Here is a 20,420-nt window from a genome sequence, read left to right on the forward strand (position 1 = left end):
GGCTCCGTTTAAAGACTGTTAAAAGCTGTTAAAAGTCTTCATTCAGACCAAACTCTAGCCCATCCAGCCTGGTAACACGACAGACGGTTTATTTCTCACATGTTCCGACTGACTGTTCTTCAAGCTGAGGCTTCCGCTGGCATCACATTCAACTTCAAAGCGACGTGACACCAATTGTTCTGCCGCTTTAAATAGCCATCCCTGGCATCGAATTGACATCGGGAAGATATATTCAGAGGTGAGGCGTCTTTTAAGTGTGAGATTTATTTTCTTGCTTCTTAAAGTGATTCCCATTTCCAGTTAAGCAACAACTCATAAGCCCATCTTAGCCCTGTAAGGATGTCAAATCCTCACTCCTGGCGTCCCGATTACATCCCCTTTTGAACATACGCTCTTTCAAGTGAAATTAATCAATCTCTTTATCACTTGGGCAGTATCATTACCCAACCACAGAGTGAGAAATGAAAGTGCTAATCGCGCAGCAAGTGGGGCTTTTGTGTGGGAAGGCAAGGTTTTTCCTCCGCAAGCTGCTGCGGCGATGCATCTTCAATTGAATTTGTGGAGCGAGTAATAGATGAATCGTAAGATTATCTCAAATTGCCATTATCAGGGAATGACTGATTGCATCATTTTTCAATACGTTTGCCGAAAGATGACGCATTCGCAGATGTTAACTAAAACCTGCACAACCTGACACAAAATCTACTTTCCGCTCCCAGGACTGTCTAATACTTGAAGTCCCGCGTGACTCCACGGACCTTGGAAAGACCGCTTTTAAGTTTTGTGCTCCGCATACTTTGAATATTTTACAGGGTTTGTTGAAATATGATTCCCTTGTTCCCCTGGGACATTTTCAGTCAAAGATATCAACTCTGGTTAACCTTGATTGCACCTGTTTTGAATTATGTACTTGTGAGGATGGACTGATCTGTGTGATTCTCTTTTTGAATTGTCTTTTTTGTTTGTTTATTTAGTTGTTTATTTATTCATTAATTTCCTCTTTCGTGTTATTTGTGATTTTCTCTACTTGTAATCTCGGCACCACTGGACAAGAAGGTCTCAACCCTCAGTGTGTCTTCCGAGAACTAAATAAAGGTTGATATTTTGTATGTAAACACATACAGAATGCTACGTATACAAAGCTGTTAATAAACTGTAGAAAATATCTATTTCTTAAGATGTAAATAATGGAAAAGCTTCACCCTTGGACTCAACAAATGCATGTATGCAGCACACCGTCTCCACAAGCCATGACTGGGGCCATGAATCCATAGCAGTGCATACCTGGACATCATTATTTACTGTACAGCAATGTCTCATTAACCATGTCACATTACCACAGCATACACATCATTGTAATTACAATCCGAGCAGAGCTTGTCACCACAGGCCTGCAGATGGATAGGCGTTCAGGAAGGATATATTATTATGCTAACCACCCAGGAGTGCTGGCCTCGTTCATGTGAACCAATAGGAGCCCAGCTGAATATGTGCTGTCAAAAATAGCCTCTTTCACCACACAATTGGTTGCACTGTAGGTGAATCTAGCTGTACAGTATTTTTTTTTTTTCCCCCTGTAATGAGAAGTAGGCTAGTAATGACTTCCTGACTCTGGTGTGAAAACCAGCCAAAATGGAGTGTGTGTGTGTGTGTGTGTGTGTACAGCTAACACATCCAGCTGCATGAATCCAGAGAGGTTTAAAGACGTTTTCTTGTTAACTCCTCACATTGGAGCAAGTAGGAAAATAACATATATTTTCCTGTAGAGCTGCAACGATTAATCGATTAGTTGTCAACTATTAAATTAATCGCCAACTATTTTGATAATCTAATTATCGGTTTGAGTAATTTTTTAAGAAAAATAAGTCAAAATTCTCTGATTCCAGCTTCTTAAATGTGAATATTTTCTGGTTTCTTTACTCCTCTATGACAGTAAACTGAATATCTTTGGGTTGTGGACAAAACAAGACATTTGAGGACGTCATCTTGGGCTTTGGGAAACACTTATCGACCAAACAACTAATCAACAGATTAATCGATGATGAAAATAATCGTTAGTTGCAGCCCTATTTTCCTGTGATATCAACAAAACAACCCCAGCAAATAGCCTATAGAGCAAAGATGGAATTATGTATCACAGTGTGATAATTAATATTGACTAAATGCAATGATGTAGCTCCAGTGATGCCACGGATTTGACGAGGATTCAAATCCTCAAACAGAGGGCTATGATGAACACACCGGTAACCGATGAGAGCAATCACCATCTTACCTGTTTTCCATGAGAAATGATGGTCCTTGGGAAACTCGATGTCTGACTGGACTTGAATGGAGATGAGAGACAGGAGGAAGAAGAGGGGGAGGTGGTCCCCCGCTCGCCGCGTCCAGGCAGTGACCCCAGGGTCATCTTTTAGAATCATAGTCCGGCCCTTTGACTTCGCTTCCTCTCTTACTCCTGTGGGAAGGGGGAAATGAAATATATACAGTATATATATATATATATCAGCATATCTCGCTCATACATGCGGCTGAAGACGTAGGCGGAAGCGCCCAGAGTGGGATGTTGTGTCATGCTCTTTCAAAACTGGGGGGGGGGGGGGGGTTTAATTTACTGTACGAGTGTGATTACATCCACAAACACCGCAAATAATTAGTCAGAGAGAGGCTCAAAACATCTCAACCTCCCGAGATAGAAGTGGCAACATGTAATGAAGGAGGGGGGGAGCCTTTAAGCTCGGAATAATAGAGGGTATTAGCACCTTTTTATTACAGCTAATTTATTCCTATCGCCTGCCACTGTGATTCATGTCCTAGGTGTGTTTCGGGGATTAGTCCGGGATTCACTCTGCCTATAATTGTGTTGCGAGAACAGCAAAATGAATGAATATGACATTAGATCTGTAGCACCTGATGCTTTCAAGAGAGAGACTCATCTTCTGGGCTCGATCGGCTGTGATGGTTCAGTTTCTGGAAGAATTCTGCTAAACGGTGATACATGTTTTTTTTTTGTTTTTTTTACAGATGTGTCACATTTGCTCGTTATTTTATATGAATTATATTTTATCTTTTTATCTGTCTATCTGCCGTCTTTTATCTGCCTTCTATTGATGTAAAGCACTTTGAACTGCATGTTGTGTATGAAAGGTGCTATACAAATAAAGGTTATTATTATTATTTTTACCTCCACCAAGGAGGTTATGTTTGTTTGTCTGTTTGTTTGTCTGTTAGGAGGATTACGGAAAAACCACTGGCCCGATTTTCATGACACTTGGAAGGGTGCAGCATGGGCCAAGGAAGAACCCATCAAATTTTGGATCGGATCTGGATCCGACTCACGAACAAGCAATAATATCACAAACCTTGGCGGAGGTCTGCGCTATCCGAGTTCCCTTCTAGTTATTATTGTTATATGTGTCATCCCAGAAAGGGCTACTCCACCAGTCCTCAATATTAAACTATGACTCACTGTATATTGCATCATGGCAATATACAGATTAGATTTTAGATTCATCTCCTTTTTTTTTTTTTACAGTTGCAGAGCACAACACACTGGGTTCATTCAGTGTTATCTGGGTAACTGAGTATGATGGGGTGGCTGATGGGAGGTGAGCTATCGAAGGGTAATATGTATTTGAGATTTAGGATTATTTCCACTTGGTTTATCAGTGGAGGTGCCGGCTGCCAATTGATTTTTGCTTAATTCCATTCGAGAAAATGGGATTTTGATCTCATTGCCTTTGATGTGTCTCGCTGGGGTAAGATTTGTTTAAGAGAAAGAATAGATCTTAAAGTCCCCATGAAATGCACTCCCATTACTTTTATCTACTATCTTTAACGGTGACCTCATGCTGCACTAGTGGGTGCAAATATAAATTCCAACCAATTAAACCATCACATATTTTTTACAATCCCGCCCCTCCGCTCCTCCCATCAAATAAAACTGCCTTTCTCGCCCTGACTGATATTCCATTGGTTTTGACTTTTGAATGCTCCCTCACTGTGTTATGTCCCGCCCCCAACATCCTGTTTCAACAAGAAATGCATCAAATCAAGGAAGTAAAAGTGCCATTTCATGGGGTCTCATAGGGTATAAAAAAAGTATAAAAAGAAACACAATTAAAAGAAAACATACTGCTGTCAAGCTGGGGAATATGGACAGTGGGTGTTTACAGTCTCTGTTGATAGACATGCTACTTTGTTAGTTTACTATGGCAACTAACCTTGGTCTATTAAAATGCTCTGACCATTTCCAGCTTTGTGTTTTCTGTAGTGGATGAGGTTAAAAGATTGTGATACTGATATATACATGAGGAGAAGAAGAGAGCTGCACGATACTAAAAGCAGGCATGGAGCAGGAATGAAAAAAGAATGGAAATACACAAAGGCTATGGAGTAATTTGAAACAGAGTCCACAGCAATATTAAGGAAGATGAGAATACAGACACAGACAGTGACAGCAAGCCCATCAGGTAGTGCAGAGAGGAGAAGGAGGGACACCATAAGACATGCCGGACAGGTATCTGGAGGCAAAAGATGCGTGGGAAAGGGAGCGACAGATTATCTGCCAGCAGCAGCACAGAGAGGAGGAACAGAGCAATGCTGATGATATTACCTCATTTCTAATTAGCCTGGCCCCTGCACTGAGAGGGGTGCCTGCTCACAACCTTTTTCAGACTGCAGTTTCAACAATTACTGCATGGAGCCGAGTTCAGACGACCTCGCTCTTGCTCCTCCGTTCCCCTCCTCCCGCCCCGAGCAAACACCAAGTGCTTCCAGTAGTTTCATACATACATAGGCGACATATCCGGAGCTCATAATCAGCACAGGCAGATGCAAATGAGAATCGTGATGCTAAAAGCAGATACAGTGAGATTTGTTTGTTTCGCTAGACTGAAAGAATAGAATCGTTTATGTTGTAACAATTATGTTTTCACAGGCGAATGAGCATGATGATGCTGAAAAAATAAACTGAGATTTTTTTATGCTAAATAGAGTTGTTTGACTGAAAGAAAATAGGCCCATAATTTCTGTTGTAACAATTATGTTGTTTTTTTTTCACCAATGTTCCACTGACATAGGCCAACACTGCAATCTTCAACACTTCACCCCACAGCGTACAGTCTGTTTGTTCAACCTAAAAATAAAAGTTGAGTCGAATGTTTTGGCTGAATTATTTTATTTCTGACTGGGAGCATTTGAAATAACGACTGGTCATAAACAAGCAAAACGTGTTATTAGTAACAACAGTATGCAGTAGGGCTGAACAATTAATTGATATAATAAATTGAAAATCATAATATGAACTACTGCATTGGATTCATGCAGTAGCCCGCCCCAAAATAACCTGAAAGTAATAATGCCATACATACTACATGAAACCTGGAAAACAGTAAACATCCTGGCATTTTCAAGGTACTAAAGGTGGACTCAAAAATGCCTAGTGAACCACCATAGAATTTCAGTCTACTGAACAACAGTAGGCCTACTACAAAGTCCACACTTCAAAGGTATTTGGGCATAGCAAGTGAATTCTTGTGTAGGCCTATGTGTTCTAAACCAGACCACAGCAGACATGGTCTCAGTAGATGGCTTTAGTAGATGCCCAAATTCCCCGCAGGCACTGAACACCACAGATGTGGGCAGTCATGACAGGCATCTTCTTCACTGTGTTCAATCTGTGGTCCTGGTTGCTCTTCTGCTCCAGGCAACCGCAAGTAGTTGCAGAGATGATGATGTCTGCGACACCAGGGCTGACGATGGAAAACTCTCCGCCGTTGGGTTAGGATGACAAAGCAATTTTCAGAAATTCGGCCTGCTCCGGAGAGGCGCCGATTTTCATGTCTTCAGATAGGTGTTGTCCTGGGTAGGGCAGGAGGAGGTATGGATAGTATGGAGGGTATAGTTCTGAAATTGTTTCTATAGTTAGAAATGGATAAGGTTAGCAGATCTGTAACATTATTTTGTAGAAACATAATTTGATCAATGAGAAATTAAACTCATTGATTACCCAAACTAGATATTTAAATCTGGTAGGATTCATATATTCTGTAAATATAGAACTAAACATCTGCTTTGTACCAAACTCCGTCCTAATAATGATTAAGACATGAGAGGTTCACATAAATGGTCAAACTCCACTCACAGATTCCTCAAAGTTACTTCAACATTATAATTTATGCAATAGACAAACTTGGTAATAAACTGAAATCCAAACTCACCGTAAACATACGGCCAGACGTTACTCAGGGTCGATTGGCTCCTGGTAGTTTGTCCACAGCTTTTTAATACATGGTGCAATCAGTTGCAGCAGTGCCTCCAACTCCCCCACAGACATCCTAAATTATGTTTTGAATCACTCATGGTAGAGCTTCAGCTCTTGTATCTGTCTGTGCAACTCCCCGTGCTCTTGCAGTTTTTTTAAGAATGGGATGTACCCAGTGTCGCCGTCTTTTAACTGCCTTGCTCAAGAGATAAATAACAAGCCCTTTGTCACTGCTGCTACTTGTCAACTCCATCTTTGTTGTTGTTCGTCTTCTTCTGGAAGACTAGACCCAGGTGTATTGCTGCCACGTACTTACACTGCCCCCCACCTTTCAGAGGTTTTGTTTTTTTTTCTGCTGCAAACTTTTTCAGGAAAAAATTCACATTGGACTTGCACCAGTTTTTCGCACCAGTTTTTCTATTGGATTTCAGAGTATAAAGTTGTATTGGACTTGCTGTGAAGTCTTTTATTCCCCAGCGGCCATTTTAAACTTAACGTCAAACTGGGTTGGGAAACTCTCCCCTAAGAGCAAGTACAGCCAAGTTAGTAGCCAACTAGCTAGCTAGATAGTAGCTAGCTAACATCCCTAATTCAAACAGCCATTGTAGTTGTTTATCCCTAGACTGCTTATTTGATCTGAATGATTTGAACTGTTAGGTTTACCTGAAGTCCTCACATACGTGTTGAAGTAACTTCAACACGTATGGGTCTTTTGGGTAGAGTTTCCCACCCAAGTGTTGAAAATGGCCGCTGTGGGAATAAGGTAAATTGTGAGGGAGATGGCTGCTCGGGGGCTCAGAACTGGATTGCCAGATTGCGCAGTTTTTGACCAGACTGCAGTTTTGCTCTAGGTTTGATGTCTAATTGTAGTCAGAAGCATACATCCAGGGTTTGTCTTTTCAGCATGCAACTCTTGTTTGCTCTGTCTATTGGCCACCGTCTGTCCTACACAGTCTATCTGTCTCCATTCTGTCCCATGCGCCAAATTGGAGGGTCTCACATATGGGCACATGCATGTCGGCACATCGACAGCTTTGTCAAATTCCTAATCTGGCAACCCTAGGAATAGTGCTAGAGGTAATCCTTCTTGCTTCAACGGACCTGTCCACTCTGAATTACAATGTATTCACTGTTTTCATAAAGGCTACCTCTGTTTCAGGTTGTTGATGGCCAAAGAATTCATTCTGTTTGGATGAATGGGCAGCGTAGTCTGGCACCTACACAGCCATATGCCAATTAGACACCTCTGCTTCCTGATTACTAGCCAACCTCAGGCCACACCGCGCTGGAAGCCATACCTGACTGCACCCAAATTACATCGTTCCTCCAGCCAGTCTAATTTGACTATTCATAGGACAAGCACAACTCTCCATAGGCTGACCAAGCATGCCACGGCTGATTGGAAAACGCACTCTTCCAACAAGCATGGAAAATAAGCATGACCTCCAGGCATCTCATGTTTTTCAAAGTGTGCACAGACATACTATACTTGAGATTACCTTCTGATTAGTTTGCAAAACCCATACTGGTCGGTAGGCTATACTTTTCACCATGCCGATAAGTTTTGAAGACTTTGCTCAGCTCAGCCTCATTCTCCTCCTCTCTGCGCCTGTCAGTGGAACAAGAGTGCCAGCTATCCTGAAAATCTCATGTTTCAAATTCTTAAGCTGCTTAATATCTGGGTCAAAGGAATCACGCCCGGCTCTCAATGGCCACAGGAAACCTGGCAATCAGCAGTGTGGCTCACTGTGCATCCTATTAGATACCCCATGATCTGATGGAATGCAATCTGCTTCTCTGTCTCCTGTGGCCCTTATTTGGGGGATTCGCTCACTGGGTTCGGAGAGAGACCCTCCAGTTATCATCAGGGAACAGATGAGCATCCCCACACACACTCACTCCACTCCTAACCCTCCCCTTTCACAGGTGGTCACAATAATTAATGTTTGATTAGATCGTCCCAAATCAATGGCAAAAGCTAATTTGGTATGCCAGGACGCTGTACAATCACCACACTATCTTCCAGCCTCCTTAAATAAGGGCGGCAGCCAGTTCTGGCTGGAGAGGAAACAAAGGCATTTAATCCCAGTCCGTTTACCACATATGCCACCCTCTTGCCTGGATTTCCATACAATTATCCGGCCAACCAGCTCATTCTCCAAGTGTTCTCCACTCAAATTCCTGCCTGCATCCCTGTGCTCTTCTTTGTGTGATGCATCCAGTATATTCAGCTGCTTCCAAACCTCAAAATGATTGAAAGTATTTTGTCCATGATGTGGCGCATGCATTGTTTTTGGTAAGGTTTGGCAACGTGAAAGGATAAATCCATCTGCACCTATACAAGCTGATTTCTGCAGCTGTTTTCATTGGCAGGAAAGATCATGGCAGCGTAGAAAGAAGCAGAACTGTGATGCACAACACAGTTTGTTTTTTTCCAGTTTCTTTGATCACAAGCCGGAGCAACTTAGGATAAAAATTCATCTTTGCGAAATGGTAACTTGTCCTTGTAAACAACTCCAGAAGTGGTTTAATCATTGTACACTACAGACATTTTCTTCTTTGTAAATTACTATTACTACATGCTGTTGCATATATTTGCTGTTCACTCTACCTGAATGAGATGACTGCCAGTCATCCCTTTTGGCGGTCTGGTTGGTGCAGTGGGAGGCGCTGGTTGCTGGTTCTTCTGCAGAAGGCTGGGGCCGGGCACAGGAGGGCCTCCCAAGACGCTAAGTCTGACAGCGACTGTAAATCAACTGGGCCAGGCCTTCTGCCTGAAGCATCATGCAGTGGCTTAATCCTGTGTGAATCAATGTGTAGAGGGCTGGAACTGTGTCACACCTCCAGCAGCACTGAGCGGTGATAACCCCCTGGCGCTGGCTCTGTCAAGTATCCACCCACTGATGTTCCTACCGGGGCTGGCACTGGAGTCAGCGAGGCTGGAGGTTCTGAAACACACAGACACAAAAAGAGATGGGAAATGTACCGCTATTATACATTGATATAAACATTTGATTCTATGGCGGAGTAGAATTTCCCTCTTCAAGCGATGACACTGTCAAGATCATATTTCTTTCACATGATACATTGCATTGTTGATAGCGACGTCACGCATCAGCCGGTGTGCACAAGAGCAGCAAAAAAGAACAGAGGAATGAACAACAGTGTTTAGACGCGCCGAGGCTTCATAAAGATGCATGACCCCACAGGCAGCGTCTTTTCATTTTATACACTATCAGCACACATCGGTCCAGAGATATGACTTTGCTGTGATTTATAATCCATTCAGCTTCTCCCTCTCTCTTATTCCGTCAACTGCTCACCCTGGCTGAAAGATCTCCGAGAAAGCTTCTGCGTATAAGTAAAAAGATTAGGATTCCCAAATTTAGACTTATTAGAGGCGACGTCACTTGCGCATCGTTGTTGTTTGTAAATTTCACATAAAACTGCGAGGATTACAGTGATGATTTGTCATCGCCGATGCCACATTCTGACAGTGATAGCGAAAAACAAGAGTGCAATCCGAGAGCCGCGGCTCCGATTTCTGCTCTCCAATGACATTCAGTGATTACCTGTCAACTCCCCAGCCAAGCCAGTTCTGAGAGCTCATCCCGGAGAATCCCTGATTCTATTAACGCCTCGCGCCCTTGTTCCCCGTTCCCCTCCGACCCCCTGCGCCCACCCCACACCCCCACACCCCTCCACCCCTCCCCTCTGTGGCCCCAGCTCTGAGCTCCACTCCATATTGACTTTCCCGGCCATGCGCCCGCGAACCCCGCATCCCGGTGACCCAGGCCTTATTTCCCAAGCTTTTAAGTGCCTCCCATTGTGCCTCAAAATGGGCACATCTCGGCAGCAAGCACTTCGCCCACCTCCTATGTCTAGCAACTAACTAAATAACAGCCAACAAATGGAGAGAAGGTGTTCCCGGTGGCTGGAACAAGATCAATTTCGAACATGCAGTTTCAGGTGAGGACAAACGATTGAATTTTTATTCAATCTCTACTTTCAACTTCTATTACAGTAAGAGAGTGTGTGTGCGGTACTTCTCGCCGCTTGTGCTTCTCTCTACTTGCATCAGGCTTCCCTTGAATTATTCAGTAGTTATTGTTGTATCCCAGACTGATGAAAGTCCCCCAGACAGAACTGTTCAGCTACAACTGTTCGAGCAATTAATTTCGATTTTCTTGAAAAGATACTACACGTTTGGTTATATCCAGTCTCCTGCTAACACTGTGATCTGGACTATTGAGGGGGCGGTAAGAGTTGTTATCTCACCTAAAACGAAGATGTAACATCTTTGGCAACTAGCAGTGCAAATTTTGATTATGCAGACAAAATTCAGGAGAACAAACCCAGCAATGAATGGCATCATTTATTTCCTTTATGGTTAAAAAGAAGATTAAATTTGTACTCTCTGAAGCTAATGTTACATTCTCTTACACTACAATACCCAATTGCCACCTATTGTTGCAACTGAAAGGAGGCGCTTTCTAGCGTCCCTTTCTCACTATAGTGGAACTTTTGCAAACCTAAATACATTTAGAGATGAGTACAACTTGGTGTAAAACAACCTGACACAAAATATGAACACTGCCCAGCTAACATTTTGATGGTGAATAGATGCTGATATGCACCAACGTTGAAAACCCATGTGAAGATATCGGCAAAATTGTTGAGACCTTCATAGTTTTGTGAAATTGGGACCTAAATATCTTTCTGATATCAGTTCAAATCAGTTTCCAAAGTCATTTAATAAGGATTTTTGCCATAATATCATATTGTGAAAATGATGTGCTTGTGTAAGCTGACGTTGAAGTTGGCCTCCTGCACATCACCTTCCATCCAAATGATTGCTGGGTGTCTTCCCTCGCAATGAAAGCACTTTATTGTTTATACATAGAATATTTTGACCATAATCAGAATATTACGTCCCTTTCATGACATCACATCTGAACGTCGCCACAACGACTCGTGAATATGCCCGGCAGCGCTCACGCCTTCCTATGAATCCTAAACTGTAAAGATGCGTCTGAAAGAGAGAGGTATCTCTGCTCTTCTTCTCTGCGCCTCAGAAGAAGTCTGGCAGCCCGAGCAGCTGCTCCCGAAGCCAAGGTTGCAAACTCAATCAGCTGCATGTTTATCATCGGGGCCGCGGAACATGCTACGCCTCCGCCCGCCTGCCCGGCTCCGTGTGCTGTAGGTGCAAAGGTATGGCTAGGTAAGCGAGCGGGACGGGGTCGCGGCATCGATAACAGGTGAGGAGAGAATTTTAACCCGGCCTCGCCGCATGGAGATCAGTTATATGCTTCCATCGCCTACTCTTGAGGATCAACTTTCGATTTTTGATTTAAACAGTCGGCACATCTAGATGTTTTTTTTCCCCTTTTTCCACAATGCAGACGGCGATGAGAAATCGCTTTGAGCGTCAGAAATTGAATGATTGAATTAGCCGGCCTGGGAGCATATGCTTCTCTAGAAGATTGCAGAATTAGAATGATTAATTACAAAGCAAATGTGATCAGACAGGGTAAATTTGAAAGAGGCATAGATGTGGCACAAGGATGTTTAAATATGGACGAGCCGCTGAAAATCTCTGAATCTAATTAATGATGCCAAACACTGTGGCGGGGAGGAAATCTTTACTTCAACACGCTGAAGTATATTTTGCGATGAGAGTCACAATATGCAAAATTCAGGCAGAAGTCATAATTGCAGTGTTTCTTAGCGAGGGATTAGCTGTGATCTTTACGTTTGACGGAATGAAAAGTGAAACCATGGGAACTGTGTACTGCAGCGTGTGAAGAGACGAGGAGCAGGAGATTCTAATTAACAAACGGATGCACTGTAAAGTGAACAGAGCGAATGCTTCCCTCTGAATATCTGCATGCATCAAGCTGCTTTAGCCATATTCAAGGCACACAACTAGATATTCAGGCACCATTAACTCACTCATCACCCTGTTCAAAGTGAATCAATAGCCTTCGGAATAAAACATCTCTAATTGATGCGGCGCGTAAAACAAAGCAGCACAACGCCGTGCTGTTAACCAGATCATTCTCACTGAATGTTTCATTTTAAACATAAACATTTGATCAAAGACGTGTGACGAGATCTCGGAAAATGTTCTGGAAAAAAAAATGTGCAGACCGTAACGAGAGTGGGACAAAAAAGCTGTAAAATAATAAGCTTTATTTCAATGTCTTGGCTGATCGGGATAAGACAAGTCTTCCAGGAGAAAGTGCAGAACAAACAGCTGAAGTTGCTGCAGGTGAAAGGACATCTTCGCTGCCAGGCAAAAAAAAAAAGAAAAAACCACACACAGTCCTCCTCACCCGGAATTTTAATTGGCTGCATTTTAGGTAGTTCATCTTCAGCGAGGTGAAGAAACGGCTCCCCCTCGGGAAGCTGTGACAGTATGTGCAAAAGAGAGCAAAGAGCACTAGGAGTGAAAATAGACACCAAATAAAAAAATAACTTGTCTTTGAGTGCATCAAGGATGCCTCTGTTTTTTTTGAAAGCGGAGACGGAAAATTGTTCCAGGCAGGAAGAGGGAGGAAAAAGGGACACATAATTCCGGGGATAATCACATTTGTTTTGTGTGGCCACCTGGCCTCCTATCCCCCTTTTGTTTAAAACGGCTTATAATTAACACAGTGCTGGCTGTAATCCTGCTCTGTCCGTCTCCGGTCTCATTTGATAAGAGGGCCTCGGTGGTGGTGGAGCCATGCAGGTGACCATGTCTGAGTCTGAGGGTCCAGAGGGAATTGTCTGTGTGTGTGTGTGTGTGTGTGTGTGTGGGGTGGTAGGATTATTCTGGCCCTGGCTGCTGAGGCAGACTGATAACACGGGTCGCCAGTCACGGAGACACCTGGACCCCGACGCTCCCCGACAGGCATCCCTCTGGAAAATAGCTGTTAATGGACTGGGAGTGTGTGTGTGTCTGTGTGTGTGTGTGTGTGTGTGTGTGTGTTGAGGGGTGAAGGTAGGGGGAGGTGGGGGTACGTGGAAACCAGTCTAGCCTGGAGAAGATGTCCGGAGATGGCTGGAACCTGTAAAAAGTCAATTACACAGAGGCGAAAGATGCGGAGGAGAGGGGAACCATGGGTGAAATTAAAAGCCCGGCCCCGGTGATGCGCAGTAATCTGGGGCTTGTGTGAAATCATGTTCCAACATGCTGGAGAAAGAAGAGGAGGTTGCATAGCTTATCACACCGAGATTTAGTAACGCAGTCTGAGATAATGTGTGTCATCCTGAAAAGTAGCCCCAGAAAGGCAGTATGCCAACTTTAATAGCTAGTTTCACACTGGAGAAGGTTCGTATTGACTTTTTTTTTTATAGTTGGATCAGACTCAATTGACCCATCCGGTGCCCATCAAGTGCTGCAGTCCATGACTTTCCGAGATTAAAAAGAAAACTTCTGTATGACCAAGATGGATGTATGAGAAATTCCCTTTTGCCACTTCAAAGCGGGCTTTGCATAATAAAAGTGTAAATTTGAGTCTTCAAAGTAGAATTGCATGTCATCATCTTAAGCGCAATTTATTTATAGATCGGGGCGCAGTTTAGATGTTGTTAAAGAATGCAAAGTTTTGAAAATGGAGAGAGCTTGCCGGCAAGGCTGTGACAGGTCAACCAGCAGTACAAAGTAGGGCACTGACAGTGAAGCAATGCTCAAAACAAAGTAAATTAGGACTTGAAAACATAAGTGATGAGTTAATAGTCAAGTAGCACTTCACTGATTCAAAGAAAAGGCTGAATTTGAGCATAAAAGCGCTATTTTTGCATTTTGAGTCATCAAAATCATTATTATCCTTCCCACTCTCACAGTGGAAAATGTCAGAACATTATTTTCACCATGTTCACTGACCTTTTCAAACCCATCAACACTGCCAGTGGCACCAATAACCCAGACAAGCACAGCGATGTTACTATCTCATATTGTGATATATCTACATATCTGAAACAATGATGCGTCCTTACAGTTCTGCTTTTAATCTTTTTTTGTGCTAACAGACAACATATGTGTGACATTATCAAGCCAAAGCTGCGGGGTGGATTAGGAAGAGAGAGGGTGGCACACGTCAGGGAAGCGCAGTCATTTTTCACATACTCGAAAAGACACTCTATCAAACGAGGTCTTCTCTTCACAGACGTTCAAGACAGTTCATTTCTTTTATTTATCAGAAAAACAATCAAAAGATCGCAGCGCATGCCCGCAGGCGCACACAAACACTCCGATTTCTCTCTTCCGTCAAACGCGCGCACACACACACACGAGCCCGCGAACACCCAATTAACCGTAGACCCTGAAACACAGACACACACAAACACAAACACACACACACACACACAAAGCAACTTCTCAAGTCGCTTTCATAACATGCGTAGAGTTTATCAGAGCTCAAAGTTAACATGTTGTTGGGGGCGAGGGGAAACAAGTTAAGGAGGCACCGGTGTTGTGCCGAGCGATAAGGGCCTGGGACAACTGAGAGAGGCTGCTTGGGAGAGCAGATGCTCAGTCCGTACGTCCGTCTGGATTATCAGAGTGCAGCCATGGATGGAGAGAAGAGGGGAGGAGAGGAGAGGGGGAGGAGGCAGTCTGTTACTGGGAATTATGGTTCCATGGAGAGGAAGGTGTCTCAAATGGGTGACTTCCTCTATTGATCGAACGGGTGATTCAGGGATTAAACCCTAACCTTATATTGATCCAATGCACTTTGCTGGTCTCAAGAAAAAAAGAAAACTGAGCTCAAGACAGTTTTTTACCATTTCACCTCAATGGTCCTATAATGCTGATCAGACTGTTGGGTAAAGTGCTGCCAAAGGCCCATTTTCCCTTGTTTGTATGCGTGGACCAGTGGATGGCAGAATAGTAGTGAAACAAATCCTAGTAAAAAACTAAAAATCTAATTTTTAAAGTGAAAGTAAAGTAAAAAAAAAAAAAAAAAAAGTCAATTTTTTTCCATAAGTAATTATGGTCTCAGTAGCTAACTTCACTTCATCTAATGTGTTTCCTTATGGTGATTTTCAAAATGATTGTGCCATTAAGAGGATATAACATATAACATGGGATTGTTTCCCATGTTACAGGTGCATTATAAGTGCAAGAAATGTCACATATTCACAGGAAAGTATTTGAAAACCAATGAAGTCTACTTTTCTGTGATCGATAATAGATCAATGGTTCTCAACATGGGGTCCGGGTACCACCAGCGGTCCTTGAGGGGGTTCCAGGGGGTCCCCAGGAAATTGGGGAATTGTTAAACTTCACCATTATTTCATTTACAAGAAGTGAACACAATTAGAAAATGTAGAAGAATGACTGTTTTGATCATAGTTTCACTGTTATCTCTCTACCTACAATACAGATAGTCATGGAATTCTGGATCAAAATCATATCTATTGTTTGTTTGCAAATAATCTTTGACCCAGATCTGACAAGCAGTCATGCGCAGTGCTAAGACAGAGCTGTGAAGTATGTCAGCAAGACCACCAGTGTCAGTCACCAGTGTCGGCCCTATGCACAGGGCTGATGAGCAGGGAATGGAGATGATAGAATACAGTTTGTCACTCCTCCATGGGTGTTTGTGTAGGCTACAGCAGGAGAGGGAATAAGTGCCTACTCCACTATCGAGTACCCACAAAATGTTTTGGCAGCCGCAATTAGACTCTTCACTGAGTGTGTGAGCATTTGATAGGCACTGCGCTTCAGTTTGTGCAGGCCTTAAAGGAATACATCGTTTCTGGAAGATTGATCAGTTGAAGACATGAAAACATAAACATCAAATTCCTCCATGTGGGTAGATCATTGGCTCCACTGTTGCATGCTAACACTTTAGCATTCAATATGTGGAGTGATAGTAAGTCAGTAGCATTATCTCAAGCTTGCAGCAGCTCTACAGCTAAATGGTCAGTAATCTTAAATGACAAATAATTGTGGTAAGTCTGGCAATTTTGTGTAGGAGATTGGTGAAATTGACATGAAATATGATATAGAACTAGGAGGTACTACTTTTACTATTTCCTTATGAAGGAAAGGTGGTGGGTGATGGGAGAATGTACAGCTAAAAATCACTGTGTAGTGGATGAATAGGTTGTTGTTCACCTGAAATAGTTCCAAAAATAAACTTGGCTACATTAGCTACATTAGTTAGCCTAATGATATTTCATTTTTACAATTTATGAATCTGCTGCCCATATAATAAAAACCACTGACAGGATTTGAGAAAAGATTTGACAAATAGGTCAGTCTTCGTAATAATAATCATAATATCATAATAAACTTTTTTTCTATAGCACTTTTCAAACCAGAGTTATGTGCTTTTCAAGCTCAAAGCAAAAAACCCCAAAACACAACAGAATAAAACTAATGCTAGTGGCCTGTATGCTAAAATGTTAGCATGGAGCCTATCATTCAAATCAGTGTATGCTCAGTAGTCAATTTGTACACAAATTTCAGGGGGGATGGTGGGGTCTTATAGACAAACAATTTGATAGCAAGGAAGACATCGTGGAGGGTGGGGGACCAGCTGTTTACCCTTTTGTTTATATTGTAACAGCACATAGGTAATTGTATACTCAAAAGACATGCATGTTAGGGATGTGAGGTCAGATACTCCTGCCATTGCCCTTAACCAAGGCTCTGGCCTCAGAATTGGAGTTGGTACCCGGGTGCTGCACTGTGGCTGCCCACTGCTCCTGAACAGTTAGGACGGGTCAGATGTCCACACCAAATGCAGACAGTGAGATGGATCCTCTGGAATGGTGGAAAGTCCACGAGGGAAACTTTCCAAGGGTTAGCCAACTAGCTAGAAAGTATTTGTGCATTCCAGCAACAAGTGCTCCCTCAGAAAGAGTCTTCAGCACTGGTGGCAATATTTTCACATGCTAAAGGGCAACTCTCAAGCCAGATAAAGTCGATAAACTGGTTTTCCTGGCTAAAAATCTGTGACTGTCATCTGACATACTTTGTCTTCTTTTAGAAGGATATATAAGTTGTAAGAAGATGTGAAAGATATGTTCTAAAGCTGCTGGGGTTTCAGTAGTCAGGATTCAGACATATTATTGCACCTGTGGTTGATTGTTTTGGTTCTGAATCATATTGCACTTTAAAAAAAATTGACTTAAGAGATTACAAGCGTTAGTTTACATACGCTATTTATAGTGTTGTTGTTTTACCTTTTGAAACCAATGTTCATTTTGGGAGTTATGCTAAAGTCTCTGATTGTACTTGAAGTCTAGACCATGTTAAAATGATTGTTGAATGTTAATACTTTGCAGAATTGCATTAGATTACAAGAGTTTACATTTTTATTTAACCTTTTTTTAAATAAGCTATTTATATTGTTTGAAACTGGCTTTTCCTCATTGATGTCTTGTTGTTCTGTTTATTTTTTTATTCTACTTTTCATGTTTATTAGAATGTTACATACTGCTACCTCAAAAAACAGAAAGTGAATAGACTGGTTTTGCTGAGGACCTGTGTCTAATAAGCTACCTCACTGTTACAATTCCTACCAATGATAGATTTTTTTTTATGTTATGCAAGAGTGCACTTATCCTTGAGTGTTGTTGTCTACCTTTTGAAACCAATGTTAATTTTGGGAGTTATGCAAAAGTCTCTGATTGTACTTGAATACAAGTCTAAATCATGTCAAAATTCTTCATACTTTGCAGAATTGCACACTTGATTAACATCTGTTTGAAAAGGTACTTTGGCCTAAATGGTCTGTTATTCTTTTTTCTTTTAGGTTTTGTTACCTTGTAGGGCTATTTTTTTTTTAAATAGGGAATTTAGTTTGGTTGTACTGTTCAGTAACTTGCAAAATAGTCTAAAAAACCAACATGAAAAAGAATCGTGATAAGATCGTGGATCGTGATCCTGCCTGAAAAAAAATCGTGATATGATATTTTTGCCATATCGCCCACCCCTAGTTATATAGCTGCTAGTTTCTTGTGATGCATGTTTTTATGTGTTCTTATGGTGGTGGCTGTTGCTGGCAGTATTTCCCTCTCAGGGATAATAAAGATCAACTTGACTTGACTTGATAGAGTTTAGGATTTAAGAAAGGGTAAGCCAATTCCAGTTCCAGAAAGGCCAATAACCTTCTTCTCAGTCTATACTCTCTGTAACAAAAATAGCCCCTATTGTATTTTCTTTCGTTATTTGCTTCCGAGACCTTTACAAAGTGAATGAGAGACACAAAGAAAGGTTTCCTTTAGTTTAACTGCTTCATCCTGCAACGTTGCCAAGTCAGAGCATGAAAGACAGACAGAAATAGAACACAGCAGAAACTCTGGATAACATGTGGCAATAGCACATCAGTAGCTCTACCTAGGGACACATTTTGATACCATGCTGGAGGAATGTGAATATTGTAGTTGTACAGAAGTTTTTATATAACATATAGGATCTGGATTGGATTGGAAGCGTGACCCTTAACTGTGAATTTCACTTCATCAGTATACATCATTAGAATTGATTTGTATATTAATTGTTGATACCATGGCTTATTAGATGCTATAGCTTTCAGGTTCACCTGAAATCACTGAATATGTGTAAATAAGTGTAATAAAATAACATTAGCTTAGCTTTATCTCTTGTGTATGTCAGACATAAAGGGAATGGCACATCACATCTAATGTCAACTAATAAATCTCTTGTGTTAACCTTGTACAGTATACAGACTTTCAGGTGACATAACACCCCCTCTGGCGGCCATATTGAATGTCCTCAGCTCTGGGGCAACAGTGGCTGTGAACAGCTGATTGTGTTTATCACACAACTTGGCTAACAAAGCCAAAAAACATTTTTCTCAGGTTAACTCATTTGACTTTTGTCAAGTGACAAATCTTAGAGCTTTGCAGTGTATACTGGGACAAAAGGGGCAAGGACTGAAGTGTCACAGAATCCTAAACTTGGAAACAAATCCACCTTTTCAGACTATTCTGTTCTTTTACTTACAATATCACTGAATTGACCACACAAGCAATCGTTTTCAGGTCTCTCTCTTTCTCTTTCTCTATATACTTTATTGTCATGTCACGTGCCATTATTTGCACATGACAATACTTCTATTTTACCATCATCAGCGATTCCCTCCTATGATGGGAGAGGAATCTTTCAAAAGTTTATCCAAAAAGGTGCTGCATCTATAAGCCGTGGTCTTGAATCGCTGAATGAAATGGAGAGTAAGTCATGTCTAATGTTCATATCATCAGGGACAACATTACTCACCCATTTAATTCACTAATGCAACACAGGAGATGTCTCTGTAATTGTTTTTTTTACTTTCAAGGGCTCATTTGTTGATAGTGTGGAGAGGATTTGGAATAAACACAAAGGAGCTGAATGATCCATCCTCTTAGCGCGGCTTCCCAGTAGCACAGGCACTGCACTGTACGTATTTTTTCTCTATTTTACCAACGTATTCTGTTTTGTCTACATCAGCAGTGTCCTGATTATCACAATTTTTCAATGCGGGATCACAGACCCTGCCGATGCAAGCGCCCAGCGACCGCAAATGACAACTGAAAGTATTATTCTTAAATTTTCAGAGTGAAAATTGAGTGGAATGCTTCAGTGGGAGTTTTTTCTTCCGAGATCTATGTGGTTTTTTTTTCGAAAATAAATAATACAATACAGAACTCGGAATGATCATTCTGCCTTATCTCTGCTTCCCTGTTATTCGGGTACGGCCACCTCACCAGCTGCGAGCATTCGGAAAGAAGTCTATCTAAATCAAATTCCAGTTAGTGAGAAAGCAACATACTTTGGAGTGCAGTGCTCTTCGAATTTATAGCCCTGACCTCTACAGAGCGCTGTGCCAACATTTTGAATGAAAACGACGGTGAATTAAATAAAATTGAACTGTCAGTGGGCACAAATATTGATCTCGTACTGGTCTTTCTCTCTATTTTAAAGGCAGCCCAAACCCGTGTGACTCGTGTAAGCGTCGGTGAAGAGTGACAGAAAAAAAAAAAAAAGGTGAGGAGACGCACAGCGAGCGCAGAGGCACATCACAAGTCACACCCCCCCCCCCCCCCCCCCGCTCCGCCAGGACGCCCCGCGACGGGAAAGCTTTCACAGCGGCCCGCTTTACAGTACAACCCAAAAATTCAAAGGCCCCTTTCATGGAAGCGGCTCATGTTGTTG

General features: G+C 42.1%; 1 protein-coding gene across 1 annotated transcript in view; it reads right to left on the bottom strand.

The window, feature by feature from the left end:
* thsd7ba (thrombospondin, type I, domain containing 7Ba) overlaps window positions 1–2,420 on the bottom strand; it is a 134,408-nt gene extending 131,988 nt beyond the window's left edge. Inside the window, exon 1 of the mRNA XM_071515230.1 lies at window positions 2,273–2,420. Within this exon, the coding sequence (XP_071371331.1) occupies window positions 2,273–2,420 (148 nt within the window). The remainder of the gene's footprint in view (window positions 1–2,272) is intronic.
* Window positions 2,421–20,420: the final 18,000 nt, after the last annotated feature.

Source organism: Centroberyx affinis, unplaced genomic scaffold (assembly GCF_046629955.1).
Source record: "Centroberyx affinis isolate AG114_WGS23_722 - 3 ecotype Tasmania unplaced genomic scaffold, CSIRO-AGI_Caff_v1 ptg000332l_1, whole genome shotgun sequence".
In the NCBI taxonomy this organism is placed as follows: Eukaryota; Metazoa; Chordata; class Actinopteri; order Beryciformes; family Berycidae; genus Centroberyx; species Centroberyx affinis.